The sequence below is a fragment of the Myripristis murdjan genome, chromosome 21 (genome assembly GCF_902150065.1).
Source record: "Myripristis murdjan chromosome 21, fMyrMur1.1, whole genome shotgun sequence".
NCBI classification, from domain to species: Eukaryota; Metazoa; Chordata; class Actinopteri; order Holocentriformes; family Holocentridae; genus Myripristis; species Myripristis murdjan.
The window spans coordinates 31,235,921-31,250,014 of NC_044000.1; the positions used below are offsets into that span (position 1 = coordinate 31,235,921).

At 44.6% G+C, this 14,094-nt stretch overlaps 1 protein-coding gene across 2 annotated transcripts in view; it reads left to right on the forward strand.

Moving 5' to 3' along the window:
- The first annotated feature begins 325 nt into the window (after positions 1–325).
- Positions 326–14,094, forward strand: part of erbb4b (erb-b2 receptor tyrosine kinase 4b) — a 516,511-nt gene continuing 502,742 nt past the window's right edge. For both annotated transcript variants that reach the window (XM_030080353.1, XM_030080354.1), the window contains exon 1: positions 326–679. In XM_030080353.1, coding sequence (XP_029936213.1) covers positions 601–679 — 79 coding nt within the window. In that variant the 5' untranslated portion in view covers positions 326–600. The remainder of the gene's footprint in view (positions 680–14,094) is intronic.

Sequence of the window (14,094 nt, forward strand, 5' to 3'; positions counted from 1 at the left end):
TGGGAAACCGTGCGCTACGGTAAATTCATCTCTCCATTATAAGGTACTTAGTATAAATCTTTTTAGCAGCATTTATCTCTATTGTCTTCGGTGTGACAGGTGCAACGGAGCCGACGCAACAAATTCAGGGGATTTTGGCAACTTGTGTCAGCCAATGGCGACGGGCATGGAGTTAAGGAGGGCGTGGTTGGCGGAGATCGACGGGCAGGTGAGCCAATCGGGTGGTGTGTGGGAGGAGCCGGGCGGTGGGGGGTGTGTCTGAAGAACGCGAGTCTCCAGCTGCATACTGTATCCAAGTCGGGGAGTAATGGCATGAGCACTGCTTTATACTATTTGGCCAAGCTTTACGCTGCGCGATTTGGAGACTAATACCTGACAATTTCTGCGTCAACTTCAGTCACAAATTGGACCAGAAGGCGCTGACTGGCGAGGCGGGTGACAGCCGGACTAATTGTGAACTTAACCCAAAGCAGCAAAAGTCCCAAACTGAGAGGCTGAAGAGGCTTTAAGAGCAAACGTTTCATCTTTTACGGCTATTTCAAGGAGGGATCCGCCATTGGACATGTGAATTTAAAGGAGTTATTTACCAAGCACAGAAAAATGAAGCGAACGACTGCCCTGTGTTGCTTCGGCTTTCTCCTGACTTGCGTCTTGTTTGGGTCGAGCTCTTCACAATCAGGTGAGTGAACTGCATCCGTATGAAGCGTCTGTCCGCCGGTGCGCAATTTTGCGTATCCACGGACCTGCTCGGTGCGCACGGGGCGCAGTGGCACTGCTATCCACCTGACACGGCTTTTTCCATTGCATTTTATTTTATTTCCCCGCTCGTAGCAAGGGCAGAGGACCTGGAAAGATCCAGTCTGCACATTCTGCTGTCAGTTTTCAGCAGTAATTGTGAACATCAGTGTCGGAGAATCTCCAAAAGCAATAACAGCCTTAACATTCCCCTGAAGGAAAAAAGGGCGACGTATTGATCCGTAGCACCCTGATAATAAAAGATGGTTAGAGGGCAAGGTAAAAAAAAAAAAAAACATTTTGGTGGTTGTATCAGTACCTAGAATTTCTTTTGCGACGAGCCGACTGAATCTAAACGAGTGAGTTGCCCTGTTTTCTTCGTGCACAGAGCGGCACTGTTGAATTTGGAGAGAATAGAGGGCATTGAATGTCCATCACACGTGTCCTTTAGACGCGGAGACACAGTGGAGAAACCCACCGAGGAGAGACTGCCTTTCTTTTCGCTCTTGTCTCACCTCACATGGACTGGATGGATATCCAAGCATTCAAGCAGTCAAAAGTTCCGTCTTGACTTTGTTTCCCCTCCCAGATTTATTTACCATTGACACGATATCACAGGATTGTGGCTGCGATGATGCTGTGGGCTGTAGTTATCATTTATTGATCGATTCGGCACTGTGCGTATCGGTTAGTGGGACACTAAGCTTGCACATGATAGCCTTGGGCTTCTCAGACGGATTCATGGCACACAGACATTTGGGATAAGATTCAGTCTCAGAGATCCACACGGGAGGATTTTTGTGTCTGTTTTTGTCTTTGTGTTGCATTGAACTGGAGGATTGTTTAAGCTGTGCGCAGATAACAGTGATGAGTGTGAAAACTGAGAACAGACATTGCTGTACATTCTCTAATCCTAATAATACAGTCAATAAAAATATAAAGGAGGTAAATAATTATTGGCATTTTGCTCTGGACCCTCCTGTAAGAACCCCCTGGCCTGCCCCGGACCACAGTTTGAGAACAAGTGTTACTGTAAAGCGCATAGGACCTTTTCAGTGTGACGGTCGCAGTACCGTTGGTATGATGCAGAGGCGCTCTTTACGCGCGGGGGCACCTATAGGCGCGCTGAGAGAGAGAGAGAGAGAGAGAGAGAGAGAGAGAGAGAGAGAGAGAGAGAGAGAGAGAGAGAGAGAGAGAGGAGGGGGGTTCAGGTGGCTCCAGGTTGCAAATGACAAATGTTCTCCAAATTGAATCGACAAGGGCAAACACCATCATCATCTCATCATCATCATCATCATCATCATCATCATCATCATCATCATCGTGCATGAATGTTCCTGTTTCAGCCACTGACACCTAACAGACACCGCTCCTGTCACCCATTTAGTGCCCAGCCAATGCCAGCCGGGTTTCTAACGATAACCCCTTCCTCACCGTCGTCTTCCTCTCTCTGTTAACTTAAAGGCTTTCCTTCATGTCATTGTTGGATCGGGACCGCAAACACGCATAAACACACACACAGCACAGATATCCTCACCATCTCATCTCGTCTGTTGAATCTAAAATCATTTCCCCCTCAAACAAGTGCAGCAGATCTATCACTGATGTCATTCCACTTGTTTCCACCCCAGATCTGCTTGCGGCGAGAAGGCGTTTGGATCGCTGTTCGTTTTCTGGATCCCAGCGCTTTATCCTGCTTTATTTGAGAATCCACACTTGTTAAAAAACCACAAATGAACCAGATGAGCTCAATATCATTTGTTTTAATAGAAGACAGTGAATGTGGAAGTGAGTGGCGTGTTTAACCGGGCGGTCTGTGCAGTGAATATGCTTTTTTTTAAATATATATTTTAATTTTTTATTTTAACCTCTGGATGCGCACCATGGAGCGCCCCTCACAATAATAACCCACCGCCTGTTTTTAATAAGAGCCGCGGCGTCCAGTAGCGCCTCAAGGGGGACAAAACGGTGATTGAATCAGAGGGTTAGACAAAGATGCGGCTTCGAGGAGGCGCGGCGGCGGAGGCTGAAGCTGAGACGGGGATGTGCGGTGCGGCCGAGAGCCTGCGTGCTCTCCGCAACTTTACGCACAGAACGTCCGCACCGCACACTCGATTTTGGGAATCTTGTTTCTGAGCCAGTTCCACTTGTTTCCAACGCAAGTTTCGCTTGTTCCGGGGAATTTCTGGAAACAAGAGTCAGGCCAGAACATGACACCAAGAAATCTGACCTTCTGATTTGCACTGGAGACAAGTGAAATCATTTTTCCACATAACTGAACAGAATAAAAATAGACTGCGAAGAGTTAAGGTGGGCATTTCCGCAGCGTGTCACAGATACGGGCGAGCTGTGAGGGAAAGGGAAGTGACCAGCAGGAACCATTTATTCAAATGACATCAGAGGAACCACAAAACAATAAACTGGGAATTCCTATTTCCCCTACAGCGAGAGTCAGTTGCAGTCTACTGTATGACATATAGGCAGAGTGTGTGTGTGTGTGTGTGTGTGTGTGTGTGTGTGTGTGTGTGTGTGTAAGAGAGAGAGAGAGAGAGAGAGAGAGAGAGAGAGAGATTCACTTCCGCAGAGATGGGCCGATATCATCTCCTTTTCTTGTAGGGCTCCACACTTTAGGGTGTGAATACAAATCAGAATATTGTGGCATTTGGCAGTTCACGGTGGGGGAGAGAGAGAGACAGAGAGAGAGAGAGAGAGAGAGAGAGACGCGGCAGCGGAAGAGCACATAATACAAATATCAGTGTGTTAATCGGCTTAAACACGGATTAAGTCCCGTCTGTGAGAAGGAGACAGAAAAGCAGAGATGGGAAAACGCGCGTGCACGTGCCCGTAAATTATGCGTGCGTGTGCCGTGGCTCGCACCTGTGCGCGCGCGCGCCGGATTCCTTGTCTGGCGCGTGACGTGGCCGCAGGTTTTAACGCCGGATCACACGCAGGCGCGCGGTGCCACCCACCTGTCTCCACCGTAACGTCTCTATGTGAAATCCTCAGAGGTGCACGGGTGCATCTCCCTTGATGTGTCGTCTTTGCCTTGAGGCTCCTCAATAAAATGTCAAAACCTATACATGTATCATCGCTGTCAGCCGGAAAGCTCGTATCTCCACAGTGGGAGAGCGGCTCAGAGGAACTGCCTTGATTTTTTTTTTTTTTTTTCTGTAGCTTGACCGCAGTGCATTTTGAGTTCATCCACCCGAGTTTGAAAGGTTACAAACACCCAGTGGTTGCATAATCCTTTCAACTCACAGAGAAGCATGAAATCCGGCAAATTAAAACATGAAAAAAGCAGCAGAGTTTGGAGTTACGAGGTTCTCACATGCCCCGCTGCTTGTCTGCAGTCTCGCTCCGTCACTGCAGCTCCACTGGAAGTTGGAGGCTGGAGGCTGGAAGTGCAGGCAGTTTCCAAGTTTGAAACATATGGCCTCAGTCCAAAACTCTATTTGTGTTTTTGAATATTCATATACTGTGAGCGCAGGAGTAAAGTCAAGTCACCTCTTCCATATGCAACAGTGTGTGTGTGTGTGTGTGTGTGTGTGTGAAGGTCTTCTTTCATTCATACTGCAGTAAATTAAAATGTGGATAAACTGTGACCAGCAGCTGGTGACCACCAACAGCAACACTCTGCCAGTATAAACAAAATCTGCTATATTTTAAGAGAAAAAAAAACAAAAACATTCATTTATATATTTCTTTTTCCACCTTAAAACTCTATTTTCATACTGCTCCCCTCAGTTTGATACCTCTTATCTCAGATATGCTGTGAATTTAGGACTTAGGTCGACTTTAGCCGGCTTTACGCTCCACTGCTTCCCTGATTTTACTTTTTAAACGGCTCCTTCCAGCGCTTACACGTCTAAAGTTGACAGCGTGCAGATGATGAACAGGATGAGTTCACAGTACATCCAAATGTTTACAAGGCACAGAGAGGCTCGGCTGCCGCAGAGAGAGAGAGAGAGAGAGAGAGAGAGAGAGAGAGAGATGAGGGATTATTATTTTTCTCTCTTTTTTTTGCACTCTCTCCACACTGTAGAGCAGCACTTCTTGTACTTTATTCTCTAAAATGTGAGGCAGAAAGAAAGAATGGTGTCACATTTACTGGCCCACACAGCTCCACTTCTCCACAAAGCCTTCTCAGAGTCATATCTCCGCCTGTTGTCGCCTTGACCCTCCTGTCTCTGGCGCTTTATTGGAAGAATGGCGGCCTTTGATTCAGCGGTGATCCACTTCCACGGGTTGGTGAAGGGAAAATTAGACTTTCCTCCGTTCTTTGTCTTCTGGGTGAAGACATGAAGAGCACCTCCTTAAATGCAGGGCATCAGTCCATTAAACCCAAAGCCATGGCGAAGGTCCTGCATCTCATATCATGCGCCACCAAATCCTGCAGCTGCGATCATGTCAGTGATCCAAGTATGTGGGAGAAAATCAATGAAGAAGAGTTTGTTTGGCAGGGGTGTTACAGTTCACCTGCCTCATGGTTCAGTTTACACCACAGTTTGCATCACAGTTTGACTTTGAAAAGTTGACCTGACTCAGAATTCAGATTGTCTCTTCTTAATTCAAGCACCAACCCATAATTCAACACATAAAAAGGCGGAGTAGTGCTTTTGCCAGTGTTCTCTGGAAGCCGTGAAATATAGCAGTGGAAAGCCTTGTGGAAAAAGTCAGTTATTAGTTATTACTAATGCCATTATTAGTCAAGAGCAGTGCTGAATACTCTACGTTATGATTGTGTTGGCTGTAATTTCGCATCCAAAAAAAAAAAAAAAAAATGATGTGCAAAAACTCTGCTGAGGGAAAAAAAAAAAAAAAATCTTGGCTCACCGAACTGCACAATCACGGCTTTTTGGTTTCATTTCAAAAATCAATGCACCCCTATTATTTGGCCATTATGATCGATTATTACATGAGGATCACGCTGCTCCTGAATGCTCCATTGTTACTATTTTTTTTTTTCCAATATGGCCTCCAAAATAGATATCAAATTTTGTTGCTTGAGCCTTCCCCTCTGCTGTGATGACTGAAGCTGATCACATTTGGACTCCTCTGGGCTGAAGTAACGTCAGCATCCACACTGTGTCATGCTCAGGTGACACCCATGGGAGAAACGTGCAGGTGAGACACACAGAAAGAGAGAGAGACTCCTGCTTCCACCCACACTCAGAGAGACACAGACAGCCTTTCTGCCCACCGTTGTCACCGTTCTTCCTCTTAACGAAGCTCGTGTTTGTGGAAATGCTCGCTCTAAACTCATTTTTACAACATCTCTGGGTGTGATGTAGCGTTTTGTCTGCATACAGTGGTGGAAAAAAGTTTTGGGACACCCCATGCATTTGTGAAATATTGCATTAAGAAATCACTCTTTAGGTCTTTAAGTGCAATTTCTTTTAGTACAGTCACAGCCAAAATACTAAACAAATCCTAAAAAAGCCATTAAAAACTTCAAGTGGATTGGTTCCATAAAAATACATAAGAAATTTTGAGTATTGGGTCATTTGGGTACCAGTGATGAAGGTGGTTCTTTTTATTAAAAGACACAATTTTTGTGGCCAAGCTTGGTGTCTATATAAAGCAGCACATCTGAAAGTTCTTCAGACAGAAAAATGGCTAAAACAAGGAACCGAACGCAGGAAACACGCCTGAAGATAAAGATTACACTGTCAAGAATTTAGTTTTGTTAATTTTTCTTGTAAACAATAAACAAAAAAACATAATTTGTATTTGTTTGTATCTGTCTAATGCAGCCACAACTTTTGAAAAACAAAAACGATTTTTCCACAAATATTTCATGATAATATTTGAGATTGTGAGATTGTGCAAAATTTTAAGGGTGTCCGAAAACTTTTTTCCACCACTGTACCTTTATGACATGTAATGTTAGACAGCCAATCACCGGCATTATTAGATGTTGGTATAAGTGTCCTGCGTGCTTATTGGCTCGCTGAAACGGGTCTTCGGTATTGAAATTTTGTGCAGAATGACAAAATTCACCACCATGGCATTTTTCGATGCTCCATAGCGTTGAAGCAATTCGGTCGGTGCCGTAGAGGTGTGTAGGTTTGGTACCCAGCCCTGTGTGTGTAACTATCCTGCAAGTCTTCCAGCGTCTCCACTAACAAACAACTGCTCTGGACAGCTGGCTCAAGTCCAGTGGCCACAGCGCGGCTCACACATCCCTGATGAGGAATGACTTTAATATTCCTATAGGGACTTGGAGTGTGTACTCAATAGTGAGCTCCCGGTGACCTTATTCTACTTTATGGTATTGATTATCTGCCCCGCTGCTGCTGTTATTTGCTTATATGATCCTATAGGGGCTTGTAGCTCGGCGTTCATATTTGTATCACGCACTTCTGCAATTTATGATAAGCTTGTAGTTGCCTTTCGTCCGGGGCTGCTGCAGCACGGAGGCGGCGCGTTTCTCCTGGAGTCAGTGTTTTCCACGTTTGATTTGTTTGAAGGGCTCATCACCGAGAGCATCTTCTTGCAGTCCGCGAGAAATGATTGGATCATATCCTGCGTGACCTTTACAAGCGTCGAACCCACCAGCGTTTATCCGTCATACTGTACGCGGCCCATGGATGTGTATGTGTTCCGCCATGCGTCACTGTCATCCAGGCTATTAAATGTCCTTTTTGTGGGGGAGGTCGTAATTGGATTTGGAGCGGCACCCGTGTTCATGCAGGCTTAATTTGGACAGCTGTTCATCACTTGTGTATGTAGAAGGCAAATTAAGTGGCCGCGGCGTGGTGGAGTCGGGTTTATAAAACAATTAGATTACTGCAGATTTGATAGGGTTTGTTGAAACGGAATGCTGTTTGTTATTTTCACTCCTCCTGTCTCTGTCTGTTTGTGGTTTGTCTGCTTGCTTTCACTAAATTGAGTAAACCTGATTTTATGGTGTGTGTATCTCTGTGTGTGTGTGTGTACATATTTGTGTGTGTGACTGAAAGAGAGTGAGAGAGTGAGATCCAGACACGCAGAAACACTGGTAGCCACTATGCAGCGAGGGGTCTGGGTGCTGAGTACACAGCGACCTAGATCCTTCATTAACAAGGTATTGCAGCGCTAACTCTCACACACACACACACACACACACACACATAGAAGCAAGCCTGTTTGAAATCTTTCACAGGAATATACCACAGCCCCTGTTTGCTCAAGACAGATTGGGGATTGAGCTGGGGTGGTGGTGAAATCAATCCGCCATGTTTTAATTAGGCTGGTGAGTGTGTGTGTGTGTGTGTGTGTGTGTGTGTGTGTGTGTGTGTGAAGGGCCGGTCGGAGCTTGCAGTGTGGAACCAAATCAAATCCTCGGGGCCCCTTCGCCCATCCTGCCGCTCTGAGCACGCTGTAATGGGATCGAGACAAACAGCACTGCGCTGTATAAAAAGAGGCCAGATGATGCAATGTCATGCACAGTGCAGGCTACTGTCAATCAGTCAGGCGGCCACACACACACACACACACACACACACACACTATTCTTCTGGGCGTATGGACCCTCGGAAGAGTTTCTGCCCTCATAGCAACAATCATGGTGGTGTATATAAAACTACCCAGGATCGATTTGATTAAGAGTTAAAAAAAAAAAAAAATAAGTAAAAAGTTATTACATAATGTTGCTTTGAGCTCCTGTTCTGCCAATATAACAAGCCTATAACATCACCATGGCGACACACAGTGTGTTTGTGATGCTCTATGTTCTACTCTGTGAAAAATTATGGTGCCAAGTATGGCTGAGTGAAGTGAGGACTGTTTAGACTCAGCTGTCAACAAACAAACAGACAGACAAACAAACAAACAAAAGCGGCAAGCACACAATTGGATGGTTTACATCATAATTTTCTCATTTCAGTCTCATTTGGTATCACTGATATTTGTATGATGGTACATAAGAATTTTTCATCAGAAGTAGGGATGCATTGATTTCATGGTGGCCTTGTTGATCGCCACTGATCAATCAGCCAATAAGGTGACATCTACCGATGGCTGTGGTCGATATTTATCTGTCTATTTTCATGGATCAATATTATGCTTGTCACTTTTAGAGTTACATCATCATTATTATTATAGAGTTACATTCAATCTCTGTTCAGTAAAAACGAGTATCAGGCGAAGATAAATTATTATGTTATCGTGATGTGTTCAAATGCAGTCTTGCAAATTTTTACTTTTGGAACGAGAAACTACAACTAAATAGGCAACTTTTTTATTTTGTTTGAAGCAGAAATTTGTGAAAGCAGACAGTTGTATAGCGTGGGCTAACGAGGCTTCTTAAATGGTTTTTCACAAAAAGAATCTGTCATTTGAATGGAGATTATATGAAAGATTGTTTCGTCAATTTGAATGATCGAATTTGTGCTCATTCGAGGATCGCATAATGTCGGCCTGAAACACATTAAACCCAAAAATCAGCACTGGCTATCAACATAATTGTGATTTTAACACCAGCACATCCCTAATCAGAAGTAATTTTGTCATATTTTTTTTTCCATCTCCTGTGGTATCACTGTAATATTGCTAGATTATTGATGAAGTGTTAAGTAAAACGAAATCTTGTCATGAGTTATGGCATTTTCTATCTCCGGTGGTGTCACTGTGATATTAATATATGGGACATACACAGTGTAGGTGCATATATAATGCATATGTAATACACAATATGAGCACTTTTACTTACTATAACGGGTTAAATTGTACACTGTTATTGTACACTGGTATTTTCTTGTCTTATGATAGATAGATAGATAGATACTTTATTCATCCCGCAGGAAATTCACAGTTTTTCAGCAGTATCCACAGATTACAGATTAAATAAATCAATAAAAAAAAGATTTAAAAAAATAAAGAAAGAAAGAAAGAAAAATAAATAAATAAAGAAAAAAAAAGAAAAAAATAATAAAAAAATAAAGAAAAAAAATTATTATTATTATTATTATTCTTATTATATTTTTTTGCGGTCATATTTCTATAATATTCCAGATTTGCAGTCGCGTTTGTATTTTATCCTTTCAAAATGTATTAAAGGGTTACTGAAGTTATTTTTTGTATGGGCTGTGTAGTCCAGGCTAGTGCCAATCAGCCGCCCCCGCAATCACAACCCCACACACACACACACTCACACACACACACGCACACACACACACACGCGGACGCTGTCTTCACCCTGGGCCATCATTCTGAAGTATGAGGCGAACGTGCGTGACCCGGGCGCCTCGACGCCTCGCTCCGCCGTTCGCCGAACAATACAGATGTCAGGAGTCTGAGCGCATCATGTATGTCTGTCAGTTTGGGAGACTCTGCATCGCCTTTGTTGTTGCTGCTGCTCCTCTCACAATGAGAGCGTCTGTCCCGCTCCTCCTCCTCCTCCTCCTCCTCCTCCTCCACACTCCACGAGGCTGGAGGAGACTGTCAGCCAGCGGGCCTTTTGACAAGCACGTTTTGAGGGTTTAAAACTGACAAGGGGGCTGGAAAATACTGCGTGAGTGTGTGTGTGTGTGTGTGTCTGGGCATGGCTGTGTGTGTGTGTGTGTGTGTGGATGGGTTGGAGGGTTGGAGGGTGATTGACAGCCTAACTGTGCTCCAGAGTCTGTCTCTCCTCTCGTTCTCTCTCTCTTTCTGCAGCAGTGTGTACTTGCTCCTCTTCCTCCTCCCACCCTCTGCCTTCATCCCCGGCTTTGTAAGCCGCCACATAATGCGAGAGAATTAAAATGACAATGGAAATTATGGCTAATCTTTGTTAAGACACACTCATTACCGCCGCGGTTTAGAATGAAAGTCCAACGATAAGAGTTTGTCTGCCTTGTTTTCTTTTTTTTTTTGCCTCCCTCCCTCCCTCCTTTCCTTCCCTCTGAAGCGACAGCCTGACAAGTCAAAGTGATTTGTTTTATTCTCACTTTTTGTTACATTATTTCTCTATTCCCGCTCCCAGTTAATAATGGTGGCGAATATATAAAAGGATGATAATAGGCTGACAACTTGGCCATGAAAGCACAGCTCCACCTTCAAACGAGCTTTTCATGGGTTTTTGCATGTGGGTGTGTGCTGAAGGGCTGATTTCTCTCTCTCTCTCTTTCACTCTCTCTCTCTTCCTCTCTCACTCTCTCTTTCCTCTTTTAGTAATCCCCCTTTAAAATATTCATAGCTAATCTGCATTTACAATGTAATTACAGACAGGCTTTGAGTGATATTGGAAACGGCCGGCGGAACACATGCTTCACGCGTAATCTCGATTTTGTGATTTGTGCGCCCGAATGAATGCAAAACAAGCTCGGGATGCGATGCGCTCGGTTCAGGTGGAAAGCTGTTTTAATGCATGAGACTGACTTTTTTTTTTTTTTTTTTTTTCACCTCTCTCTGCCCGGTGTGTTTATAGCTGCTCGTCTACAGACCTTTTTTCAGCAAAGTAATATATCACAGACGTCTGTTTAGGCCAGGGCTCATCTGAAAAGAGCTTAATTGTGAGATATGATTATGTTAGACTTACATAACTGTCTGTCTGCTGCGGCTCGGACGACCAGCGAGGAACAGGAGAAGCTGTTTGCAGACGATTATTGTGCAAGAGCCAAGCACCTGACACAGGCAAATGAAACTGTTCCTCATTTTTCCTCGGGCCGGGGCCCCCCAGGAGGGCACCCGCGGGCCCCAGACCTCGCTTTGGCACCAGCGGCGTGTTAGTGCGGATGCAGCGTTGTGCTCTGCTTGCTATTCTTGCAGGTAGATTTTTCACTGGTGCCGGGGAAGGGGAGGGGAGGGAGGGTGAGTGTGCGTCCTTTTAAATGAAGCACTTGGCGTTTGTGACCTGTAATAAATGAGTTTGCAGTCAGTCGTGGCAGCTGTAAGGAGACATCTGGGAGCGAGGGACTGTAATGGAGAGAGAGAGAGAGAGAGAGAGAGAGAGAGAGAGAGAGAGATTCAGACGTTACTGGGAAACTGTATCGACACAGGGAGGGACGACAAAAGTTTTCTCTCTTCGCCCGCTTATCTCGCTCGTTCGCCTCGTTATGCATTTTTTGGAACATCGTTGTTTTCCATATCAACACTGCATGTCACTGTGTGTGCGTTTTTATAACCTCCTGGACTGCTAAGCAGCTTCAAAGTCAGAAAAAAACAAAACTTCCTGTCTGTCTTGTACAAGAGCACACAGATTCTGCATCTGCTGGTTGCACTGCTTCACTGGAGGCTATATGTCTAGATATGTATTGTGCATTATTTTATTTATACACTCAGCAGGACATGTTTGGGATGTTTCCACGAGAAATTTAAACAAAGTTTTGAGTTTCAACAAAGCTGGGCCGTGCATTTTGTGCTCTTGTTTGACATCCATATGATTCTATTTTGGCTTATTGGACCCTGATAAGTATAAAAACTAAGCATCGTCTTTTTTACATGGTGTAGTTTTAGAGAAAAATGACGTCCAAATATGTGGACACTGCTTCTCAATTTCCTTAAAACACAATAAAGTCGCCGTTGTGTAACAGAGTGCAAAAGTCTTTATTTCCACCCTGAACATTGCATTGGTTTTGTCCTGACTGCTTCGTCTTGCATTAATAACACAGACAAACATATTTTTGAACGTGTTTTGAATGTCACAGTGCAAAAAAACAAAATGAAGTTAACAACATGTTTGCCCCCTTTGGACAGTCACAGGCATCATATGCTTGTAAGAAAATATAAAACAAGTAGTGGTAGGTGGTGTAAGGGTCCACATACGCGACCAGGCGGCTCCAGGTAAGCAGAATTAACTACTACGGTAATATAACCCAAAATGTGATGTCCACTCATGTTAAGAGGTTAAGAGCCGATGGAAAAAAGTAACATCTAATCTTTGAATGCTGTCATGACTTTGGCCTTTTACTTGAGTCGATGTTGACACCGGTGCTTTCACGCCCAAGCAACGCATCGGCTCTAATTGACGGGACGTTTTTGGTCGTTTTGCCCCGCCCGCCCCGCCCCGCCCGCGCCGGCACGCCTGTCGCCTCCGCCGGTGTGAAGCAGCAGTCACCTTGCAGCAGAGCAGAAATAGCGCAGCGCTCCTTTTCCCCGGGTGTGAAGCTACATAAAGCACAGGATGAGAGGAGGGGGAAAGGCAATTGACCTTGGCTGGTTTTTTGCGAGCTGGCTGTATAGCTGCCCGGTGGATGCTGTAGTCCTGCAGCCTATCGGGGAGGGAGGGAGGGAGGGGAGGAAGGAAGGCGGGAGGGGGGGGCAATGCTGAGTATGACAGTCTTTGTTCACTGTGTGGAAAAGCAATGAGATCTTTTTTTTTTTTTTTTTTGGAAGGGGAGGTGGCATCACGGCAGCTGAAGGCAGGGTGGTGAAGTTATTTGTCTGAAGTGCGTCAGAGGTCGGGAGCCGAGTGCGAGCCGAGGTCGTGCAAGATTGTGGATTTCCCACGAAACTGCATAAATTGCTATTCTGACGGCCCGGATCCCCCCGGAACAAAACATCCTTTTGTTTGGCCGCATCATTCAGTTCCCCTCCGAAGTCGGCGGAGTGGAATTTGATTCATTTTTTTTTTTGTTCCATTCTAGATTTGATTTTGAAACAATGTGTTTTCATGAGAGCTTAAAAAAAGTTTCCCCTGTATCCACTTCAGACGTGACGAACGTTAGGAGTCAGAGGTTTGCCGCCCTCAGACCGTGACTCATTTATCAGAGGCAGGCCTGAAACAATAAGTACAATTACTGATTAGCTGGTAGCCAGAAAAAAAAAAAATCCTCAATTATAATCTTGATTTGATTATTTGATTAGGTACTTCATAATAAGTGAAACGAGCTAAACGGGCTGATTCCAACTTCACTGAGACGCTTTACTTTTCTCCCTTCACGTCATCATAAAAATGAATTATTTGCTTTATTTGACCTCTGGCCAGACAAAGGAAGCGATGTGAAGGCACGACTTTGGGCTCTGATCGCTTTGCATGAGCATTTGTTGTTATTTTTGACACTTTATTTCCCGAATGATTAATCGAATATTGAAAATGAAGATTCATTCATTCATTCATTCATCTTCTAAACTGCTTATCCTCACTAGGGTCGCGGGAAAATGAAGATAAATAATAATAATTTGCAGCCCTAATCAGAGGAAACCGCCGGTAGTCATCTGCTGTTTCTGAGGATACTTGAAGTTTCATGTACTGTAGTGCACGCATGCATGTGTGTGTGAGTGTGTGTGTGTGTGTGTGTGTGTGTGTGTGGTGACTTAATTGGTGGGTGGGTATTTGTGCAGAGGAGGGAGGGGGCGGGTCCAAAGTCGCCTCTGCCATTTCCCCGCTCCCCGCCGCACGTCGCCGTTTACCTGAGACAGCGGTGCTTTATCTAAACCTGACACACACACACACACACA